The 21,113-nt window shown below is 40.7% G+C and overlaps 1 protein-coding gene across 1 annotated transcript in view; it reads left to right on the top strand.

Annotated features, from left to right (window-relative positions):
- LOC107683575 (nesprin-2-like) overlaps nucleotides 1-21,113 on the top strand; it is a 97,537-nt gene that overhangs the window by 19,007 nt on the left and 57,417 nt on the right. Inside the window, exons 34-65 of the mRNA XM_016479652.1 lie at nucleotides 395-545; nucleotides 1,904-2,062; nucleotides 2,151-2,318; nucleotides 2,436-2,537; nucleotides 2,640-2,843; nucleotides 2,911-3,118; nucleotides 3,224-3,336; nucleotides 3,548-3,753; nucleotides 3,828-3,935; nucleotides 4,780-5,059; nucleotides 5,200-5,529; nucleotides 5,666-5,995; nucleotides 6,363-6,692; nucleotides 6,785-7,129; nucleotides 7,269-7,447; nucleotides 7,592-7,907; nucleotides 8,024-8,188; nucleotides 8,327-8,674; nucleotides 8,788-8,924; nucleotides 9,154-9,292; nucleotides 9,423-9,596; nucleotides 9,675-9,749; nucleotides 9,862-13,854; nucleotides 14,437-14,601; nucleotides 15,215-15,370; nucleotides 15,486-15,757; nucleotides 15,883-17,944; nucleotides 18,101-18,435; nucleotides 18,542-18,686; nucleotides 18,857-19,057; nucleotides 19,235-19,494; nucleotides 19,965-20,124. Of these exons, the coding sequence (XP_016335138.1) occupies nucleotides 395-545; nucleotides 1,904-2,062; nucleotides 2,151-2,318; nucleotides 2,436-2,537; nucleotides 2,640-2,843; nucleotides 2,911-3,118; nucleotides 3,224-3,336; nucleotides 3,548-3,753; nucleotides 3,828-3,935; nucleotides 4,780-5,059; nucleotides 5,200-5,529; nucleotides 5,666-5,995; nucleotides 6,363-6,692; nucleotides 6,785-7,129; nucleotides 7,269-7,447; nucleotides 7,592-7,907; nucleotides 8,024-8,188; nucleotides 8,327-8,674; nucleotides 8,788-8,924; nucleotides 9,154-9,292; nucleotides 9,423-9,596; nucleotides 9,675-9,749; nucleotides 9,862-13,854; nucleotides 14,437-14,601; nucleotides 15,215-15,370; nucleotides 15,486-15,757; nucleotides 15,883-17,944; nucleotides 18,101-18,435; nucleotides 18,542-18,686; nucleotides 18,857-19,057; nucleotides 19,235-19,494; nucleotides 19,965-20,124 (12,316 nt within the window). The remainder of the gene's footprint in view (nucleotides 1-394; nucleotides 546-1,903; nucleotides 2,063-2,150; nucleotides 2,319-2,435; nucleotides 2,538-2,639; nucleotides 2,844-2,910; nucleotides 3,119-3,223; nucleotides 3,337-3,547; nucleotides 3,754-3,827; nucleotides 3,936-4,779; nucleotides 5,060-5,199; nucleotides 5,530-5,665; nucleotides 5,996-6,362; nucleotides 6,693-6,784; nucleotides 7,130-7,268; nucleotides 7,448-7,591; nucleotides 7,908-8,023; nucleotides 8,189-8,326; nucleotides 8,675-8,787; nucleotides 8,925-9,153; nucleotides 9,293-9,422; nucleotides 9,597-9,674; nucleotides 9,750-9,861; nucleotides 13,855-14,436; nucleotides 14,602-15,214; nucleotides 15,371-15,485; nucleotides 15,758-15,882; nucleotides 17,945-18,100; nucleotides 18,436-18,541; nucleotides 18,687-18,856; nucleotides 19,058-19,234; nucleotides 19,495-19,964; nucleotides 20,125-21,113) is intronic.

Below are 21,113 nucleotides of genomic sequence, written 5' to 3'. Positions count from 1 at the left end.
TCTAAACTAAATAATGCAATTCACCCATTTTTCTTTCTTATAGGGTAAGTTCACCCCAAAAAAATGAAAAATCTGTCATCAATTACTCACCATCAAGTTGTTCCAAACCTGTATTAATTTATTTCTTCTGCTGAACACAAAAGTAGATATTTTGAAGAATGTGGGTAACCAAACAGTTGCTGGTCTCCATTGACTTCCTTAGTATGGAAAAAAAAAATCTATGGAAGTCAATAGGGACCAGAAACTGTTTGGTTACCCACATTCAGAAGAAAGAAGTTCATTCAGGTTTTTTGGGTGAATTTTTGGGTGAACTATCCCTTTAGTTACAGGTGTAATTGACAGAAACCCTGTGTGTGTGTGTGTGTGTGTGTGTGTGTGTGTGTGTGTTTGACAGACAAGAGCAGTGCACTGTTCTTGCGGAACTGCTGAAGAAATTTCAGAGCTGTCGCAGTTACCTGGGCAATACTCTCCAGAGGGCGGAGCAAACCATCAATGAGCAAGCTTCATACATGGGCAAAGACAGCCTACAAAGACTCCTTGCAAAAGTATGTCAACCTCAGACTAATCACAATGCAAGCTAATGTTATAATTGCCTGGTTTCTTTCACAGAAAAGTAATTTTATACTGGATATGCATCACTAGGGGTCAGATATTACAATTCAGACAGAGATGTACAGTAGAGCTTAGTACGAAGCAGTCTTATTTTAAGTTCATCCTGTAATTTAAAGGGATAGTTCACCCAAAAATGAAAATTCTGTCATTAATTACTCACCATCATATAGTTCCAAAGCCGTAAGACCTTTGTTCATCTTCAGAACACAAATTAAGATATTTTTGATGAAATCCGAAAGCTTTTTGACCCTGCATAGACAGCAACACAACTACCACGTTTTATGAAGCTACGAGAACACTACTGTGCACAAAGAAAACAAAAATAACGACTTTATTCAACAATTTCTTCTATTACCTGTCAGTCTTTGGCGCACGTTCACAACAGTACCATGACGCATATGTGTGCATTCCTCTGCTTGCAAACAAGGTGCAGCACATCTGGGTTCTACGTCAGAATGCCAGCTCCTGTGTCAGCAGCACCACACGCAATGCGTGTTACTGTCGTGAATGTGCGTCAAAGACTGACAGAGAAGCGAAGAAACTGTTGAATAAAGTCATTATTTTGGTTTATTTGCAAACAAAAAGTATTCTCATAGCTTCATAAAATTACGGTTGAACCACTGATGTCACATTAACTATTTTATCAATGTCCTTACTACCTTTCTGGGCCTTGAATGTAGTAGTACCCTTGCTGTCTATGCAGGGTCAGAAAGCTCTCGGATCTCATCAAAAATATCTTAATTTGTGTTCCGAAGATGAACGAAGGTCTTGCAGGTCGGAACAACATGAGGGTGAGTAATTAATGACAGAACTTTCATTTTTGGGTGAACTATCCCTTTAATTTTGTATCAGCATTAATCACAATTTGCTTCATCTGCATGTACAGAAAGGGCTTCACTTTTATTAATCTCAAAGAGGCTTCTCTTTCCAATTTGTTCTGACAAATCAGTGCCAATGTTAAATTAATTTTAAATAATTTTAATTTTCTAATTAATTTGATTATTTGTTCAGATCCTCCATGGCCTGCAGTACATTTATTTGTAGAGTTATGAATAAAACTTTAGGTAATTTATTATCAATGTGTAGTCTACAATTAAGTAACAATAGTAGTAATAAGTGCTCATGTTCAAAGGCAGGATTAAAAAAGCCTGGTTATGTCTACTTAGTTAGAGTAGCTTAGATCTTTAACCATCAGACTACCACCACCACAGTCATTTTATTTTATTTTATCTCATACTGTTTCTATTTCAATTTTTCTATTTCTAGTAATGTTGCTGTCTGTATATTGTAGGTCGTTGGCATAAAGGAGGATCTTAAAAGCCTTGGACCCAAGATGGAGGAGTTCAGATCTGTGTGCAGACAGTTGCAGTCCCAGCTGAAGAAAATTCCTGATTGCTCGGAAACTCCATTTGAGATGGAGGCAGATGCTTTGGTGGACTCATGGCTGGATGTGAGGATATGAAAAACATCTATTCACATGCATCACATTTTGTTCAGTCATTTTAGATTCTTGGTAAATCTGTGTGTCTCTCTGGCAGGTGTCAGAGAAGACAGATAGTTACATGGATAACCTGCGTGTGGGTCTGGAGTTGTGGGAGAAACAGCTGGTTCTGGGTGGAGAGGTGGACAGCTGGACTTCTACTAAACTCATTATCTTTTCAGAGTCTCACCCTTTCAGCAGTGAGACGGAGGTTGCCAGCATGAAGGTGTGTCTTCAAAAAAATACTTCATCTGTCTTAAAAGGATTCAAAATATTCACAGGCATGGACTAAAAGTCACAAAATGTCATTTTGATTCCATGGAGTCTTCTGTGTGTATACTAGAATGAGATTCAGTGTCAGGAGGACAACCTTGAACACTTCCATAGGAAGTTACTAGAGATCCAGGAACTGCTGCAGAGCAAAGAATCTCCTCTTGAATTACAGGTGAATGTGCATCTTTTACTGTTTATTAAATTATTAGACTTTCCTAATTCCTTATTATTCCTACTTTTAAATGTACACACACACACACATTGTCTTCCTTAGGTAATGGAAACAAACCTGAGGAAAAAAATGGAGCAGGTGAAGGAACTCTTCTCCGATTGCACTGAAGTGTTCCAGGAGCTCCTTACAGTTAAAGCTCATCTGATAGAAAATATTGACACCTATCAATCATCTGTGAAGAATATACACTCCTCAGTAGATATGATCAGTTCAGAGGATCGCGCAGAGCTGGATGCACATTTACAGGTATGATTAGCAGACATGCCTAAACACACTGTTTTGGTATATAACCGATTTTATTTTCTGTTTGTAGGACTTGTGTGAGCAGCTTTTGGACCAGGAGGGGCAGGCTGAATCTTTGCTGAAGGAAATCAATCTCATGTCCAGCATTACTGGATCACAGGCCTTGGAGGAGCTGACCAATCGTAGTAAGCACCTCAAAGACAGCATTGCGGAAACATGGGAGCTGATTCGTCAGAAGAAGGAACAAGGGGAGAAAAGCTTCCTTCAGACTATTAAAGGTTTGAAAAACCGCATTCTACATTGCTACATTGCTCCATTGCTACAATTAAACAATGTAAAAGTGGAAAAAGTGATTTGAGATTTGTCCTATTGGTTCTCTGCAGAAGAGTTTCAGTCATTTGAGGAATGGCTGCAGGATGAGCAGCTCGCTGTGAATGAGTGCTTTGAGAACGCTGAGAGAAAGCAGGATGTAGAAACATCTATGCAGAGACTGACAGTGAGTAACAGTGAGGTCCCAACACTAATGATTATGATTTCCATTGTAGCTAGGAAATTTTTGAAATACTTTTCAGTCAAAGAGATTTGCTGTCCAATACACTGATTGCAGGGACAGCAATCCAATGGCAAGAGTCACCAGGTGATAGCAGCCTTAGTCAAAAGGGTTCAAATTTAGTTCAACTGTACTGAACAGTTTGTGTTTTCTTCAGAGTTTCCTGGCCTCTAAAGAAGGAGAACAGCGTCTGGCTCAGTTGAAGGAGAGGTTTGAGCGAGGTGGACAGGCAAAGCTCCCTACTGAGGCTCAAGCTTTGCTCTCTACATGGCATCAGGAACAGGAAGGAGAACTGGCCACACTCAGGGCTCACTGCCAGGGACGCCATAAACAGCTAGATGACATCCTCCACAACCTCAACAGGTACATGGAAGAAGTTCTCATCATTGCTTTTGGTTGTTACTGTTGTTTCAGTTCATTCATGTCTTTGTATTTAGTTTGCAAGAGGAACATAATCAATTGAAGGACTGGCTGCAGCAGAGAGAGCAAGTGCCAGAACAGAGAGAAAAACTAAGGCAAATCCAAGAGGATTTTCTTAAAGAAAGGTACCACTCACTATTCAAAATGTAAATTTTGTATTTTTGTTTATAACTTTAGTATTTTTTAGACTTTTAGACAGATTAAACTATAATGAAATAATATAACAACACATTTGCATGTTCATGGTTCTCTGATGTTAGTTAATGGTCACGTGACAAGAAGGTAAATAAAATATTTCATTTTGTAATTTGTGGTAATAATAATATTAACTTAAAAAATATATATTTTTATTATAATTAGAAAAATAAAGAGAAATATATAACTTTTGTAGCTACAATTATATTATACAATAATAATAAATATTTAATTACAATAATTGTATTTTACAGTTTACGGTATAATACTAATATTTATGTCAGATTTTAAAATCTCAAGTTTTTAATTTGGTGGAAAACTGCAAGGAGAACTTTAAGTTTCTGTTTTTAGTTGACCACAGGTTTATTGTTTGTCAAAAATTAAGTCTTGGTACAAATCTGGTAAAATGCAAAAATTCTGTCCACAAAATGTTTGAAATTGACTGAATACGAAAATCAAATGATCCTGATTCCCAAATGCACACTATAAGTGAGCCAAACTTGCAGCACATGCAGAGATGGAGTTCATGTTGAGCAGCGTTTTTAATTTTTTCTGGAAAACCAACCGCTCCAAGATGCTGAAAGCACTGCATCATGAGCTGCTTGCATGCAACTGAACACAGTGCCGGACTTCATCATTTACTAAATTGCAGCCTTTTGCAGTTTGATAATCGAACTAAGCCATATCATGACTTCAATTTTATTTTGATTAATTGTGCAGTCTTTTATTTTATATAAAACCTCCATTACTCTTACTTTCACCCTTAATCCACAGCGGTCATGTGGAGGCATTCAATGACCTGTTATCTGCTGTAAGGATGCGTGGCCTGAGGGGAGACCCTCTCCTTAGAGACACCGAGACCCTGATAGACCGATACCACAGCCTGGGGATTCTTTTGGAGAATCAGGTCCAAGTCCACAAGACCCTTGATGATCAAATTGAAACATTCCAAACCAATGCAGAACAGATCAGAGCCTGGATCAGAAATGTAAAGCAAGGACTTGAGTACTTGGGGACAGACACACCAATACAGGAAAAACACATACATACTCAGGTGGGCCCCCTAACCCTCATTGTTTGGATTTTTAAGCTGTATTTTGAGGGAACAACTGGTCAAACATCTTACACTGAAAGGAATGATGAATATCCTCAGTGTATTTAAAATAAAATTGTTTTTTTCCCCTCTGTTTTAAGGCTGTTTTTAATCTTAGTCCTGAGGGTGAGGCTAAACTCGTGGCTTTGAAAGAAGAGTGTGATGCTTTATGTGTTTATGAGATTTTGGAGGACACCAGAAGACAGGGGTTCATTCACACCCTTGGAAACATTGAAGATGAGTGGAAAAGAGTTCTGGATATGGCTCAACAACTAAAACATCAGGCAGAACTCCAAGACACTCTCAATATGGAACTAGAAGATCTACAGGCCCAGGAAGACAGCATCCAATCCTGGGTGAGAGAACAACTACAAATGCTGCACTCTTTGGGGAAGGAGCTTCAGCCACATGAAAAACTTAACAAAGTACAGGTAAAGACAGAGGAAAACATTTTGTTTTATTAAAATCTTTTCATTGCTCTTGCATGATTCTAACCCAGGTAAAAGTGAGTAAAGGTTGCTAGCAGTGCACATACTGTGTTGGGAGTAATGTCTGTACATCCTCTAGGCTGTCATAGATCTTGGTGATGAAGCCGATTCCAGATTGGCCAGTTTACAGAGACAAGGACAACATTTATGTTCTTATGAAGAGCTTGAGAATGAGAGGAGGAGCCACATTGACCAAACCCAGAGAGCAGTAGAGGAGGAGTGGAGGACAGTGCTACAACTTGCCCAGGAGCTCAAGAACCAGGTCAAGCATGAGGAATCTCTCTACAGAGAGTTACAAACTTTCTGTGATCAGGGAGAGGACACTCGATCCTGGATTAGACATCTCGGAGGGACCCTGGATTCCCTTCATGTGACATCTTCCATTCAAGAGAGGCTTATTGGAGTTGAGGTAATAGAGAGGAAAATTAAACCCTTAAATGTTTTTTGTACGTGAGAGGCTTGGGAAGGGACAGTGAGTGAGTAAGCCTAATTTATGATAAAATGTAATATTGAAAATGGAGCAACTGCTCAGGGCATATATTGGATTATATCAGACGACTAAAAATGGTAGCCAACACATCTTAAGCATTCAAAATGTAAGGCTACACAAATATGATTTGTACATGAAGTGATGGGACAGGTTTTGTTACTTACCTGGGAAAAAGCTTTGATGGCTTACATGATTGCATGAAAAATAAAAGAATGGTAAAAAAAATTATGTTCTATATGAATATCTTGTTTTTGTCTTTTGTTGTTGTTTTTGTTTTTGTTTTTAGGCACTACTAACTCGTAGATCTGAGGGGGACTATAAACTTTCTGACCTAAAGACGAAGGGAGAGAATCTATGTTCCTGTGAAGATCTAGAGGAGGACAAATGTCAGACAATCCAACATACATTACAAAATGTACAGCAAGAGTGGATGGGAGTTTTGATGCAGGCTCAGGAACTGAAGAACCAATCAGAACTTGAGGATTCTCTTTCTAAGGACCTTCAGGATCTTCAAGAAGAGGAGGAGAACACTCAATGTTGGCTCAAACAGCAGCATCTGAAGATTGAATTGCTAGGTCAGGAGACTCAGTTACAAGAGAGAATGCATGGAGCTCAGGTAAGAGACAAAGAGTGATATTCAACCTTCACCAAATATGTACTTAAAGAAAACAGTTTGGCTTACTCGCTGGCATGGTTTGTTTACTCTAGGCCATCCTAAACTCAGAATCAGAGGGGGATTACAAGCTAGCCAACCTGAGGAGGAAAGCAGAGGGTTTGTGTTCTCGAGAAGGCCTGAAGGAGAAAAGAAAACTGGAAATCCAGCTGAACCTGAGATCCATTGAAGAACAATGGAAGAAGGTCCTGGCAAGTGCTCAAGAACTAAAGAACCAGGCGGAGCTCCAGGATTCTCTTGCGAGGGAGCTTCAGAATGTCTGTACCCAGGAGGAGAGCACCTGGACCTGGGTGAAGAACCAGAAAGATGGCCTGGACTTACTGGGGGAAAGCACTCATGGTACACTGGAGCAGATTGAGGAGAGACTAAGCAAAGCACAAGTAAGTTGTACAATATGGAAAAACAGAAGAAGAAATTAAATGTCTGTAGTAAAACACTTATTAAAAGAAGTTCAACTGCATTGCACATGATCAACAAAAATGTGACAGTCAAGAACAAGCATACCTCTCTGTCTTTCAGGCAATTCTAAGTCTGCACTCTGAGGGCAACTCTAAGATTGCAGCCCTGAAATGGACAGTAGATCGTCTTTTTAACCGTGAAGATCTTGATGAAGATGCAAGACATTCTCTCATTAAAAAGATGAAAAATGCAGAGGAGGAGTGGAAGACAACACTGCAGCAAGCACAGGAGCTGCATAGGTTTGATATGACAATTCTGTATGTAAAAAGTAATTGCACAAATCACTGCTAGATGATTGAAATTAATTGCAAATAATCATATTTATAAATATATTCCGAGCCCATGTACTCGTATCATATCATATATTACTGCTCATTCTGCAGTCTGCTGAAAAGTGTAAGGGAACGTCTGGTGTCCTGTCAGTGTCAGAAGGACCAGCTTCAGTCTCGTCTGGAGCAGGTGAAACAGCAGACTGCTGCACTGCCGCGGCACTTCCCCTGGCCTGGTTTAGGGGATCGAAGGCACACATTGGAGCAAGCCAAGAGTCTGCTAGATCGTACCAGAGCCCTGACCCCATCTCTGTCTGCTGTCCGAGCACTTGGGAGGGAGATGAGCCAGCTGACCCGTGATTCCAGCTGGATTGATCCATCCTGGGCCACCATAGAGGAGTGCATACCTGAGTTAATCAAAGATCTTACGGTAAGGCTGTAGATCTAAATATTTCTGACTAATCGTGACTAATAGATAGTAGAAACTTGATTTACGTGTATGACATTCTTCTTCTCTTCATTCTTTTTTTATGTGTGCTTGAGTAGGAGCTTTGTGTAAATCTCGAAGAGGAAATCCGGAGAGAGCGAGTTTGTGCTCAGTTAGTTGAGCAGCACACTGTAGCACAGGATTGGCTGAGTGAGCAAGTCAAAGGTTTCGGTGCTCTGCCCACTGAACGTCATGGGTTACAAAGCTCTATCAACACTCTTAAGGTCTGTTTGAATTCTTTGATGTGTGTGTGTATATATATATATATATATATATATATATATAAGATTTAATAGATTTTTCAGTTTTTTGGCAAACCTGTTAATAAATAAAATTATATATTTTTTATTATAATTTTGTAGGCTCTTCTTCAGACCATAGACAGGGAGAAGAGAGAAATGAAAGATCTGGTTGCCGTTAAAGATTCCCTGATGAATCTTTGCACTCCAGGAGGTTGTGATGCCCTGACCTTAGAGGTCAGCCATCTTCATAACCTCTGTGAGTCCTCTGAGAAAGAGATGAGGGAACGGTTAGCTGTGTGTGAGGCCAGACTGAGTGATATTGACCTCAGGCTTGCTGGCAGAGCACAGATTCTCAGAGAGCAAGCAGAGAGTCTTCTGAATGAGCTGCGTGCTCAGGACCACTCTTTAGGATTTCTGGTGGGTAGCCAGAATGTCAGCCAGCTACAGGAGAACTGGCATAGCTTCAAGGTATTGTGGGAGAATATTAATTAATCCATGTTCAGTTGGTTTGTTCTGAAACTTTAGAGAAAGTCAATAAATTCAAACCTGACTATTTTTCTTTTTAATTATATTTCTCATAGACATTTGAGAGAGACCTTGAGTCTTTAGAGGGCAAAGTTCGTGACCTTGCCCTGGCCCTCCGAATGGTCCCACCAGAAGAGGAGCCCCCTAGTGATGTCCTTTCTATTGTGGACACAGTTACACAACAATATTGCCGGTACATACAGAAATGTTGCCTAACAAATGAAATAAAATATCAAGCTGTTCAAAGCAAAAATGTCTGTAATAATGAATTTGAATCTATTTGAATCTGAATCCTGTTTATTTAATTGTACAATTGATAGCATGTTTGCCCATTATAGTAAAATGTTGTATTATATTACAGTGTAATATTTATTTATCAGAAGTGCATTTTGGAGAATCATCATTATTGTTTTCTTCCTCAGTCTGTGGTCGAAACTGTCAGAAAAGCAGAATGACCGTGCAGACAGCACTGTGCAGTGTGTGAGACAGGCCTTACAAAACATACAGTCATGGAATCTGACACATGCAAATCCTCCCTGCAGCTCAGCCACATCCATGCAGGTGTGTTTGTGTCTTAATTTGCATACAGTATGTGAGTACACAACAAAACTCTGCACCTGCACTAGACTGGTCCATTTGAACGAGTAAGTTTGCTGTTACCGTTTAAACACGCAATATTTTTACTCCTTAGGCTGCAATTGAGGAAGGTGTGAGACTGTGTAAAAGCCTGCAGGTGGCGCTGTCCCATAAAGAACTGTTGAGGGAATGTCTGGGCCCTGACTTGGCTGGCAAACTTGAAAGAGACGGAACGAAAGCATTAAACGAAGCAGACACTCACATGAATGACCTTAAACAGGAGCTCAAGGTGAGTATGGCTCAATTCTGTGGGATGATGCTTCACATGAAATGTGTTGTGGTTTAAACAGATGAGTCTGCGTTTCAGAATCTGGAGGAGAAGGTGAAGCAGGAAGTTCAGAGGTTGTCACTGGAAGCTCAAAGCATTCAGGTGGATTCGCAGGTGCAATTTCACAAATTTACATATTCATATACAAATATATTTCTAGACTTTTGTTGTATCTGGCTATTAAGTGCAGTAATATGTAAGTATAGATGATAAATATAATTTGTAGGTTTCTGCTGTGACACCATCAGCAAAGGAGTCTGAACAGTTGGAATTTGTTTCTTCTTCATCGTTTATCACGGAGAGCTTTGAAATGACAGATGACAGTGAACAAGCTAAGGTACAGCCATCTGAATACCTTGACAGCAAGATCCCTCCATGTGTAATCTCAGAATCTTCAACTGAAACAGAAATTCACGCTGCAAGAAAATCACTACCAATATTAAAGATTGACACTGAACAGACTGAAGTCAAAACAACTGTTCCGTTAACCACAGAGATGCTACCTGAACCAGCAGCAAGAGTATATGAATCTGCTGTTCCTACAAGCAGCCATGGTGCAAATAAAACTAAAAGTGAGAATTTTGTTTCTGTTTCTTTGGAAACAAAGTCTGATAATGATGAGAATTCACATGAAAAGATGCCAATTCCCTCATCTGCAGCTGTCCACAGCTTGGAAACCACAGTGCAAGACACAGACTTGGAATTACACAGCACTGAGAGTCTTAGCACAGAAGGACAAGAAAGCCAGTTGTCTATTGTAGTTGAGAGTTCAGTTGCTGATAGAGTAGAGGGTGAGAACACTGAAGCAGTGACTGCAGAGCCAGATAAAGAGGAAGAGGACTCATATATTTCACATTCTCAAGAGGAACCTTGTGGAGAAGGTGAAGCACAAACCAAAAAGGTTGCTGCGCTCATTTTAGATTTGGATACAGTACACATAGATAGTGTAGACAGACACTCCCACACACCCTCAGATGGTGCTACAGTGAATGCAGCCTCTGCTAGTTCTATTTTAAATGAGATAACACTGGGCAAGCAAGAGCATGAAACAATGGCCCCTCCAGAAGCTGAAATTTCTGAAGTAGCCATAGAACCAATTAGCATCCAGTCTTCTCTTAATGAGCCAAGTATGGTGAATGTTTTAGAAATTAGTTCAGCAATAGAGCCAGAACAGTCACGGCTCAGTGATATAGACACTAATAGACAAGTGCAGACAAAAGCAGGTCCACCTGCTGAAGTACACATTAGTGGAGATGCTGCTGCCAGAGGTATTGGAACATTTTCTTGGAACAATGGACCAAATGCTGCAATTGCTGACAGAGAGAGGAACTGGACTACAAATAATGGTCCGAATGAAATCCAACGCGGATATATTATTCAAGACTTCCCTGAGGGGGTGGAGATGCAGAGACGTCATGCTCATAAAGCTACTTTTTCCAGGGAACCCTCTGAGGCACAGATTCAGGGATCAGAACGTTCAGTGTCAGAAAGAATGGAGACCGAATATGAGGCAAAATCTGATCAAACAGAAACAGGGGTTCTAGCCAGCACAAACAGACCTTTAGAAGCATCAGAACAATCTGAACTGGTTGAAGCAAACCAAAACCTACCACCAAGGGAAGTTGGAGAAGTCATGCATGTCAATGTAGAAGAAGAGACAAAGAAGACCCCATCAGATGATAAAACACAATTAATTGAAACTGATCCTAAACTTAAACCTCCAGTCAAGCAACAAAATGAGGTAGAAACTGAGGTCCAAACAAACAAAGTGCATGTCTCAACAACAGTAGAGGAAAAACCTGAAGGTGAAGAAGCCATTGGCGTCATTTTGGGAGAAGAGACAAAGACCCAAACAGGTGGTAAAGCACAATTCAAAGAAATTGAACCTAAACTGACACCTCCAATCAAGCTCCTAATTGACTGGGACACTGAGGTACAACCCAAAAAAAGTAATGTCTCACTAACACCAGAAGAGAAACCTGAAGTTATTAAGGCCACAGATGTTATTGTAGAAGAAGAGATGGGAAAGACCCCATCAGGTGAAAAAGCACAATTCATGGAATCTGAACCTAGAATGACGCCACCAGTCAGGCAAAGAAATGAGAGTAAAACTGACGCCCAGCCAAACAAGGTAAATGTCTTAACACAAAAGGAGAAAGCTGAAGGTGAAAAGGCCATGGATATCATTGTAGAAGAGGAGACAAATACAACATCATCAGATGATAAAGCAGAATCCATAGAGGCTGAATCTGAACTGACACCTTCAATCAAGCAAAGGAATGACCACAAAACTGATGTCCAGTCAGAAAAGGTGGATGTATCACCAGAGGAGAAAACTGAATGTGAAGAAGCATTGTATGTCATTAAGGAATGGAGTGACTGGGACACTGAGTGTCAATCTGAAAGTATTAATGTCTCACTGACACCAGAGGAGAAACATGAAGTTGGAGCCACTGCAGATGTCATTGTAGAAGAAGAGACAAACAAGACCCCATCAGATGAAAAAGCACATTTTATAGAAGCTGAACCTAAACCAACACCACCAGTCAGGCAAAGAAACGAAAAGAAAATTGCTGTCCAATCAAGCAAGGTGAATATTTCAACAACATCAGAGAAGAAACCTGAAGGTGCAGAGGCTATCAGTGTCATTGTAGAAGACGAGATAAAGATGACTCTATCAGATGATAAAACACAATCCCTAGAAGGGGAACCTATACTGACACCACCAGTCAGGCAACAAAATGAAGGTGAAACCGATGTCCAATCAAACAAGGTAAGAATGTCAACAACATCAGAGAAGAAATCTGGGGACACCATGCATATCCCTGAGGAGGAAGTGACAAAAAAGACATTGGTTAATAAAGGGAAATCCATAGAAGCTGAGCCTAAACCAACACCACCAGTCAGAAGACAAAATGAGGGTGAAACTGAGGTCCAATTAGACAAGGTGGATGTCACACCAACACCTCCCACCAGACGACGTAAAGGTGATAGGTTATTTTTAAATATTGAATCACAGATAGAGGGAGAAGTTCTTCCCACCCCACCAAGCAGAAGACGTAGAGAGAAAATGGGAAGTGAGAGGTTTTCACTTGATTTAGAGTCCCAACCCACACCACCAGCAAGACGACGTAAAGAAAAAGAAGATAGTAGATTATCTCTTGATCTAGAGACCCAACCCACACCATCAGCAAGACGACGTAAAGAAAAAGAAGATAGTAAATTATCACTCAATCTGGAGACCCAACCCACACCACCAGCAAGACGACATAAAGAAAAAGAAGATAGTAGATTATCGCTCGATCTGGAGACCCAATCCACACCACCAGCAAGACGACGTAAAGAAAAAGAAGATAGGAGATTATCGCTTGATCTGGAGACCCAACCCACACCACCAGCAAGACGACATAAAGAAAAAGAAGATAGTAGATTATCGCTTGATCTGGAGACCCAACCCACACCACCAGCAAGACGACGTAAAGAAAAAGGTGAAGATAAAGGATTATCAGTTGATCTGGCACCTCAACCAACTCCACCATCAGGAAGATGCGAGGATAAGACAGAGAGTGACACATTATTTTACAGTGCTGAATTAGGAAAAAGTGATAATCAGCAAACTGTTGAACATAAAGATGTGGAAGAGCACACTGTTAAACCAACTCCACCTGTCAGACGCAAAATTAGTCAGGTAGAAAGTGATGTGGCAGTTTGCAAAAACCAAGAAGAGAAAGAGACCTTTGTGAAACCCACACCACAAGTTGAAAAAGAAATCGTCACAGGTGCTTCTAATCTAAAAGAAGATATGAGCATATATAACCCAACTCCACCTCTGAGGCAAAAAGACAGCCGAGTGGAAACTGAGATGGTTTCAACCACTCCTGAAAGTCAACCTGAGGAAACCCTACCAACTCCACCAACCAGTCGAAAGAAAGATCAAATAGAAGCTGACAGAGCTCCATTGGCGCCAGAAGTGCCACAGGTCATACCAACTCCAACAACCAGCGACAAAGAAAGTTCAGACAATGAAAATGTTTCTGTGTTCGTAAGACTGGAAGTGAAAGCTGATTTTGAAGCAATAACTAAACAGGAAGATAAAAAGGAGTATGATACAAAGTCATTGGTTGGTCAGGAGCATCAAGAGGAGGGGCAGGACTCTGATACCTTGGTCCCAGAACCCATAAGTGTAATCAATCAAACAGAGAACATCAGTGAAATGCAGGTAACTTTAATGTGCATGATTCCACCAAAAGGAACAAATCTGCATGTTATCTGCATGCTGGACTGTAATGGAAGTCCTCAACTGAGGATGTCTCAATATTTGATTTGTAGGGTGAAATTAATCCCCTTTTTTTTCAACAGTCCAATTGTCTAAATTAGCAAGCAGAACTATTGCATTAGGTTTGAACTCTGATGGAAAAAGCAATCTTCTAACAAAGTTTCAATTAACATCTGTAGCTCCTGAATAACCCACCTATATGTATCTATTTGTATTCAGCTCCATGCATGCAGTCATTACTGCCCTCTATCAGTGAATAAATACTCTTTAATTCTTTATGGTCAGGCTTACAGAGAGGGCATAAACATTTTTTTCTGTTCCATCACCTCTTCCTTATGGCACTGTAAATGTTGGGAATGGCTTTCTGATTTTTGTTGTTGATTGAGTTTGATTAAATGTACTTCATTAACTGCTTTAATATCTCAGTTATGCATCTGCAGTCTTTTATCCTGTATTTGAGATAATGCAGTTGCTAGTCTTCAGTTCAGCAATTAGTTTACTCTGCTAATCTTTTATGTGTTGCAGCCACAAGATCAAGATGTGGATGTTTCTCCCCAAGTTGGTCTCATGCCTGAAATCACTGAGAGTCCAGCAGAGGAAGAGGGGGAGCCAGAGGGACCCACAATGAAGGATATCTTCATGGAGATCAAAAAAATGACTGAAAAGGGACCAAAAAGTGTGCTCATGGAGGTAATATTTAAAAATGTTAACCACTATAACATTAAATTCAAAATACTGTTAGATTTTGCTGTATTTGGCTGAACAATCGTTTGGGTGGCTCACCAATGTACTAGATTTCTCTAATACATAAAATAAGTAAGCTTGACCAAAGTTCTTGTGGGGAGAAAAATGTATTGAAGGCAGTGGTGTAGCAGTTCTTCAGCAGTGATGTTACCATGTAGTCCTTCAAAGAATCTTAACCCCAGGTAATGTCTGTGAGACCAGACCTTTATACCGGGTAACAAATGTGCTACAAACAATACAATAACACCCCATGGAGAGCCAATGAACCTCATGATGACCTGATAGGACCTCTCTCATGGAGAGCTCATGATACACTGACCTGATGCTGACCTATGGGCTAATTATATGGGTTATTTGGGTCACACTTTTGCAAACAGAGTTTCAGTTGATTGCATCTGAGGCACAATCACAATGTAAATGCATCTGAATTGAAGTACACATAATCTTTCAATACTGTGATTTAAACAGTGTCAAGACATAAGTTTAGAATAAACATAAACAAAAATTAAATGTGCATTATGTCAGCTGTTCTTTCAAAAAGCTTTTTTTTTTTTTTTAGGGTATACCACATGAAAGTACCAAGAAACTTCTTGACACTTCCAGCACTGATCTTGAAGCTCGGTTAAAAAGGCTAGTGTTCCATTTACTGGACCTCCGAACTTGCCCAGCTGCTCTGAACTCCACAGACATGGCCAAACAACTAGAGGAGGCTGAGGTGGGACAATATTTAATATGTAAAAGTAGTGTTGCTGATTTTTGTTTTGTATTAGAATCCTGAGTTATGTTGGGAGGTGAGCTCATTTAGTACTTGTATTGTTATATTATTTTAGGAATGTAGAAGGTGTGCCCAGAGACAGGTATCTATGCTGTCTAGACAAGACCAGGCTAATGGAGACATTGGCAGTGGCACTAATGGCACAGTTCATGACCCCGAGGGGATGCAACAGCTGAGTGCCCAGTGGAGTGCAGCTTTGTGGGATGCAGCAAGCTCGGTTCACTCCAAGGAAGCTCAACTACAGATGGTTGCAGATTTTGACAGACAGACCCAGAAAGTCAAAGCTATTCTGGAGAAACTCAAAATTGAGAGTGCGGCACTGAGATCGTACGTATTTACTATTAAGCTTGTTGTTTCTGTACTTATCACATTAAACACTGAGTAAGTTTATTGTTGCACTAAACCACTTATTAGAATATAAAGACCCATAAATTCATCTTTTATATGTCTAGCTCTCCAGCCGTGAGCAGTTTTGCCGAGGAGGAAAGGCTACGCTCTTTCATGAGAAACATGGAGCAGGAAAGGACAGCTCTCGGTGAGTTAATTCAGACTCATGCAAAACTGTCCTCCCACCTCAGTGTGCCTCAGAGACAGGCAGCTGAAACACAGCAAAACAACTTGCAAAGCCAGTGGAGGGTGCTGGAGAAGGATGCAGAAATTGCTCTTTACAAGGTCAATGCTTATGCTAAAGAAAGTGGCAGCCTTATTCAAGAGGTCAGTGCCTTAAAAGACCATCTCGAGAATATTCAGAAGACCTTGGATGCATCAAAAACCCCACCAGTTTTATGGGATGGCAAGAAAGCTCAAGAAATGATGACTTTAAATGCTAATCTCACTTTCACCCATCAGCAGTACCTCTACCTTCAGCAGACCTCTGAGGCACTTGCCCAGGAATTCCAATTCAAGGCAGAGACATCCAGCATAGAGCAGGACCTTCAGCATATAAAAGATCAGCAGGATCAAATGGGTGAAAAGTTAGCAGCTGCAACCCCTAGCAGCAGCAACCCAACATTAAGTAAAATTGTAAAGGTGATGACAGATGCTCTGGCTTGGGCCAAGCAGACAGAATGTGATGTCAAAGGACGACAGAAAAAGCTGTCTTTGCTTCCAGAAGAAGTCCATCGACAGATTAAAGATTTAAAGAAATCGCAGTCTGAGATGAGCTCCAAGCAAACCCAGTTGAAGGCTTTGGTTGAGGAAGTCACTGAGCTGATTTGTGACCTAGATGAGGCTGATGTTTCGATGGTGACCTCATCCTTGAATGTCCTAGAGAATTTGTCCAAATCAGCAGCAGGAAAACTGGCTGAGGCAGTTCGTGAGATGGAGTCTGGTCTTCAGACCCGGGAGAAGATGTCAGAGCAGATAGCAGATATTGATTCCTGGGTGGTTGGACATCTGCAGAGGGAAGCTTTGAGAAGAGAGGATTATCAAAGTTTGAGTGTGGCAGACCTGGATCGCAGGTTGAGGCAGATCCAGGACACTCTTGGAGAGGCAGAAAAGCAGTCCGCTGTCACTGAAGCCCTTCTGATGAAAAGCAGAGACATTGCATCAGAGCTAAGTGTCTCAGAGAATACTCAACTCTATGAGAAACTCACCAGCCTTCAAGAGGACATCAAGAGTATTGTTCTCTATGAGAAAGCATGTTGCCAAAAAGTTATGGATGTCATACAGAGCCAAGAATCCTCTCAGAGGAAGGTATCATCTCTTGAGAACAGCCTGAGACAAATGTTAGCTGATGTAAAAAGACACAGGTTTCCTGTTACCAAGGATACCCTCTCTGTTATTGAACCCTTCAAACAGATGATTGTGGAGCGCAAATCTCAGATTGAGCAAGTCGGTCTCTGTTCAGAGGAAAAGAGAAGAGAGCTGTTATGTGTTATTACTGAACTGTACCACAAAATGATTGATTTGGATCTCAAATCACAAGCTCATGAAAGGTACTTGAGCTTCAGTCGGTGCATTGAAGATGTCAAGGAGGAAATGGAGGCTCAGATCCCAATGACCAAAGATGAGAGCATCAACAAAGAGGAACGCTACAGAGCCTGTCAGGCCCTACTGATCCAAATCTCTTTAATAAAACTCTTGTTTGAGGAAACAATGGATGAACTGCAGGAAATCATAGCAGATCTGTATCCATCTCAGCTCTCTACTGAACAAGCAAGATTTAAACAAATCCTGGAAAGTCTCAAAACCTCAGAATTGGCAGTGAGCAATAATCTTCAGATATTGGAATGGGATCTGCTAAAACAAATTCATTATCCATCAGAAAAAAGAGTACTTAAGCAATTTCTCAAAGACACTAATGAGGAATTGGAAAAGCCTTGTAGTATTGAACCAAAAGAGGCAGAGATTGAAAAACAACTAAGAACGTGCTTTGTACTCAGAAAGAATGTAGAATCTAGAATGCGAGTGCTTGAGTTTCTTGAAAAAAAGATTGGAGCTCAACCTCCACAGGACTCCAAACAGCTTACTTGCTTGAAGGATATGGTTTTGGAAAAGTGTGATCAACGAATGGTGAGTTTACTCTGTTTCATCTTTGACACAGTTTCATTGATCTGTTCCTTTGCAATATAGTTGGTGCAAATGTTTAGAAACATCATATGCAGAATCTTTGTTGAAAATATACATTTAAGCAGATAAAGTCAAGGAAGATTTCTGCTGTCTTTTCAGGTGAGCCTAACTAAAGCTAAAGAACTGTTGAATAATTACACCAAAGCAGTGATTGATACCATTCGGTTCCTCCAAAGAGCTGCATTGGTCCTCCTTCCCTCAGTCTGCTCTGCTAGAAGCTGCTCAGAAAGACTCAAAGACACACAGCACGCTTTACTGACCCTAGACACAGAGATCCAATCACATGTTTCACAGCTTCAAGCTCAAACCCCACAGCATCCCTGCTTCAAGCCACAGAAGATTGAATTTCTGCACACGCAGGTTCTAGGCGAGCTCCTGGTCAGGCTATCAACCCTCAAGGCCCAGGCTCAAATTCATGTAGAATCTTTGAAGAGGTAAATACAATAGTATGAAAGAGTATTATACTGTATAAGAACTTTTTCTGTCATCAAATTACAAATACCCCATGTTGAAATTAACCAAATTCTTGTCCATAACAAGGTGTGTTGAGTGCCAGAAACTTTCTCGTAAATGCTACGAGGAGCTTTGCCAGCAAGTGAGAGACTTAGAAACATTGCTATCACAGTGTGCCTCCAAAAAATTTACTTCACACAAAGACTGCAAAGACCAGCAACAGAAACTCAAGGTAAAGTCAAATAAAACCCTTTCCTGTAGAAAGACTAGCATTTGTTAACATTAGTTCCCCTTATAACCTAAAGATCTGTATCATTTATCTGTGTTTTGCCAACTGATGCAATGAGATACATATGGTTTTACTGGTAGGCTAGTACATTTAAGTATTTCTCATCTTTTTAGGCTCTAGTGGAAGAGGTTGCCATGCTTCCTGGAAAACTGGAGAATCTGAGAGAGTGGTGTTCACTGTATGGGTGCAGAGCCAACAGGGAGGATGCCGTGAGCGCAATCTGGGGTCAGGTGGCAAGATTGCAGCGCTGTGCCAATGATCTGCAGACACGCTCAGAACAATTGGAAGCAGAGTGGAGCAGTGTCACAAGGAGTGTAAGTGCCATGACCAAATCTGATAGTGGGAATTTTACCTTCTGTATATCAACATGCATGTGAAATAACAATGAAACTCGTTTCGGCATGCTTACTCTAAATAAAACATTACACTATGAAAGACTGTTGTGCAGATAAGAAAAACTGAGCTTGTTTTCCTTTGCTGTCATTCTGCAGGTGGAGCAGGCAGCCACTGTGTTGGAGCAAATGGATGCAGAACTTCCAGATAGCAGCAGAGAGAATCTGACTGGTGATGAGCTGCAGGAACTGCTGCTCTTCTGGTCCCAGTACCAGGACAGACTGGACTGTGAACAAAGAGCTCTCTCCGCTTTGGAATTAAGAGCTGCAAGGTTGCTTGGCGTTCCCCCGGACCTGGAACAGGCCCCGCCCATTGAGCTGTGCCAAGAGCTTCAAGCCTGGCAAGAACGTTACCATAGGTCAGGCATCTACTTAGCGTATTGCTAATTGCTTTTTTCAGTTTTCTTTTCCTTCTTCCTATTTTAAGGTTATCTTAAATTTTGGTTTTCTCGAAACATGATTGTCTTTTGCCTAATATTTCCTATTGTGGACTCCATGTCCCAGTGGTCCACATGTTAATTCCAAATCAGTGGGCTTACAGACTGAAGTAGGTCAGCATTGGACGCCAACGTCCCATCCCAGAGAGACCAAATGAACACATACATACTTGAGACCATTAACCCGCACACAGTCTTAGCTACATATTTTGATTATATTTAATTTACACATATGAAAGTTTTATTTTATGCTGAATGAGAACATACTGATATATGGTTTCAGGGACGTATATCAGGGTTTTTTTTTCTTCCTACCTTTATAGCATCCATTTTGCAGTATGGACTTGGACTGAGAGTTCAACATGTCTTTTTTTAACTTGTGTGTCCTGCAGTCTAAAGGAACGTAGCTCTCAGGGTCTGAGGGCAGTAAGAACAGAGGTGGAAGAGAGGGAACGAGTACAGGAGCAGCTGGAGAGAGTCAGAGAGTGGCTGGAATCTGCCATCTCTCTCCTCGCTGTACTGGAGCACGAGCCCAGCAAGAAACAACTACAGGTTAGTCACTTGTCTTGTGATTGTGCTTTGGTTTCGATCTCTCCGCGTGCGTCACTTCTGAGCCGCGCATGCGCACTGACGTCATTCCCCCGGAACTGCTTCTGTGTACGACTGCTGGTGCAAGCTACATTAAAGTGATTATTACGTTTTGAATATGGATATTTTTCTTACAAAAACGCATCGATTCGCTACAGGAGGCATTTGTTCACCCCCCGGAGCCGTGTGAGACACTTTTTTTTTTTGTGGAAGGGTGCTTTTTATTTCACGTCTTTTGAACCGAAGGAATGCAACACCCGCTGAGTACAACGATAGAGCTTGAAAGATCAAAGACAATTTTTAATATAACTCCGACTGGATTCGTCTGAAAGAAGAAAGTCATATACACCTAGGATGCTTCAGGGGTGAGTAAAACACAGCATAATTTTCATTTTGCGGTGAACTAACCCTTTAAGCTGGTTTTTATCCACTTTAGATGTTTTTATTTTTACTTGAGTTAAAGAATTGCATTTTAACTTTGCACAAGCAAGATTTTTTACAGTTAATAAATCTATTTCACCAGCCTGAGAATTACTAATTGACACATTGACACAGTGTTCTGTTTGTCACTGACTGTGGCCAGCAAACTTCATTATCTCTGCCCTCGCTCTGCATGATGAACTGCATGAATAATACCTCTCACCCATGAATAATACTCCACCTTTTTGTATTGGGGAATAATTTGTTGCACAACTAATTGACTACATTTTTCAGTAGGCATGACAAATCATCTGCTTTCAAAACAGTGTAGCTTTTTTAAAGGGGACATTGGATGCCCATTTTCCACAAGTTGGTATGCTTATTTAGGGTCTTCATGAAATGTCTGCAAAATACTTTGGTTAAAATTCCTAAATGATCGTATAAGACAACACTCTTTTTACCTCGTCAAAAACAGCTCTGTTCCATTTCGGTGCATGTTTCTTTAAATGATAATGAGCTACTGCTCACCACAG

This window comes from Sinocyclocheilus anshuiensis, unplaced genomic scaffold (assembly GCF_001515605.1).
Source record: "Sinocyclocheilus anshuiensis isolate Anshui unplaced genomic scaffold, SAMN03320099.WGS_v1.1 scaffold413, whole genome shotgun sequence".
In the NCBI taxonomy this organism is placed as follows: domain Eukaryota; kingdom Metazoa; phylum Chordata; class Actinopteri; order Cypriniformes; family Cyprinidae; genus Sinocyclocheilus; species Sinocyclocheilus anshuiensis.
The sequence above is the reverse complement of the archived record's forward strand: the minus strand, read 5'-3'. Positions and strand labels throughout refer to the sequence as shown.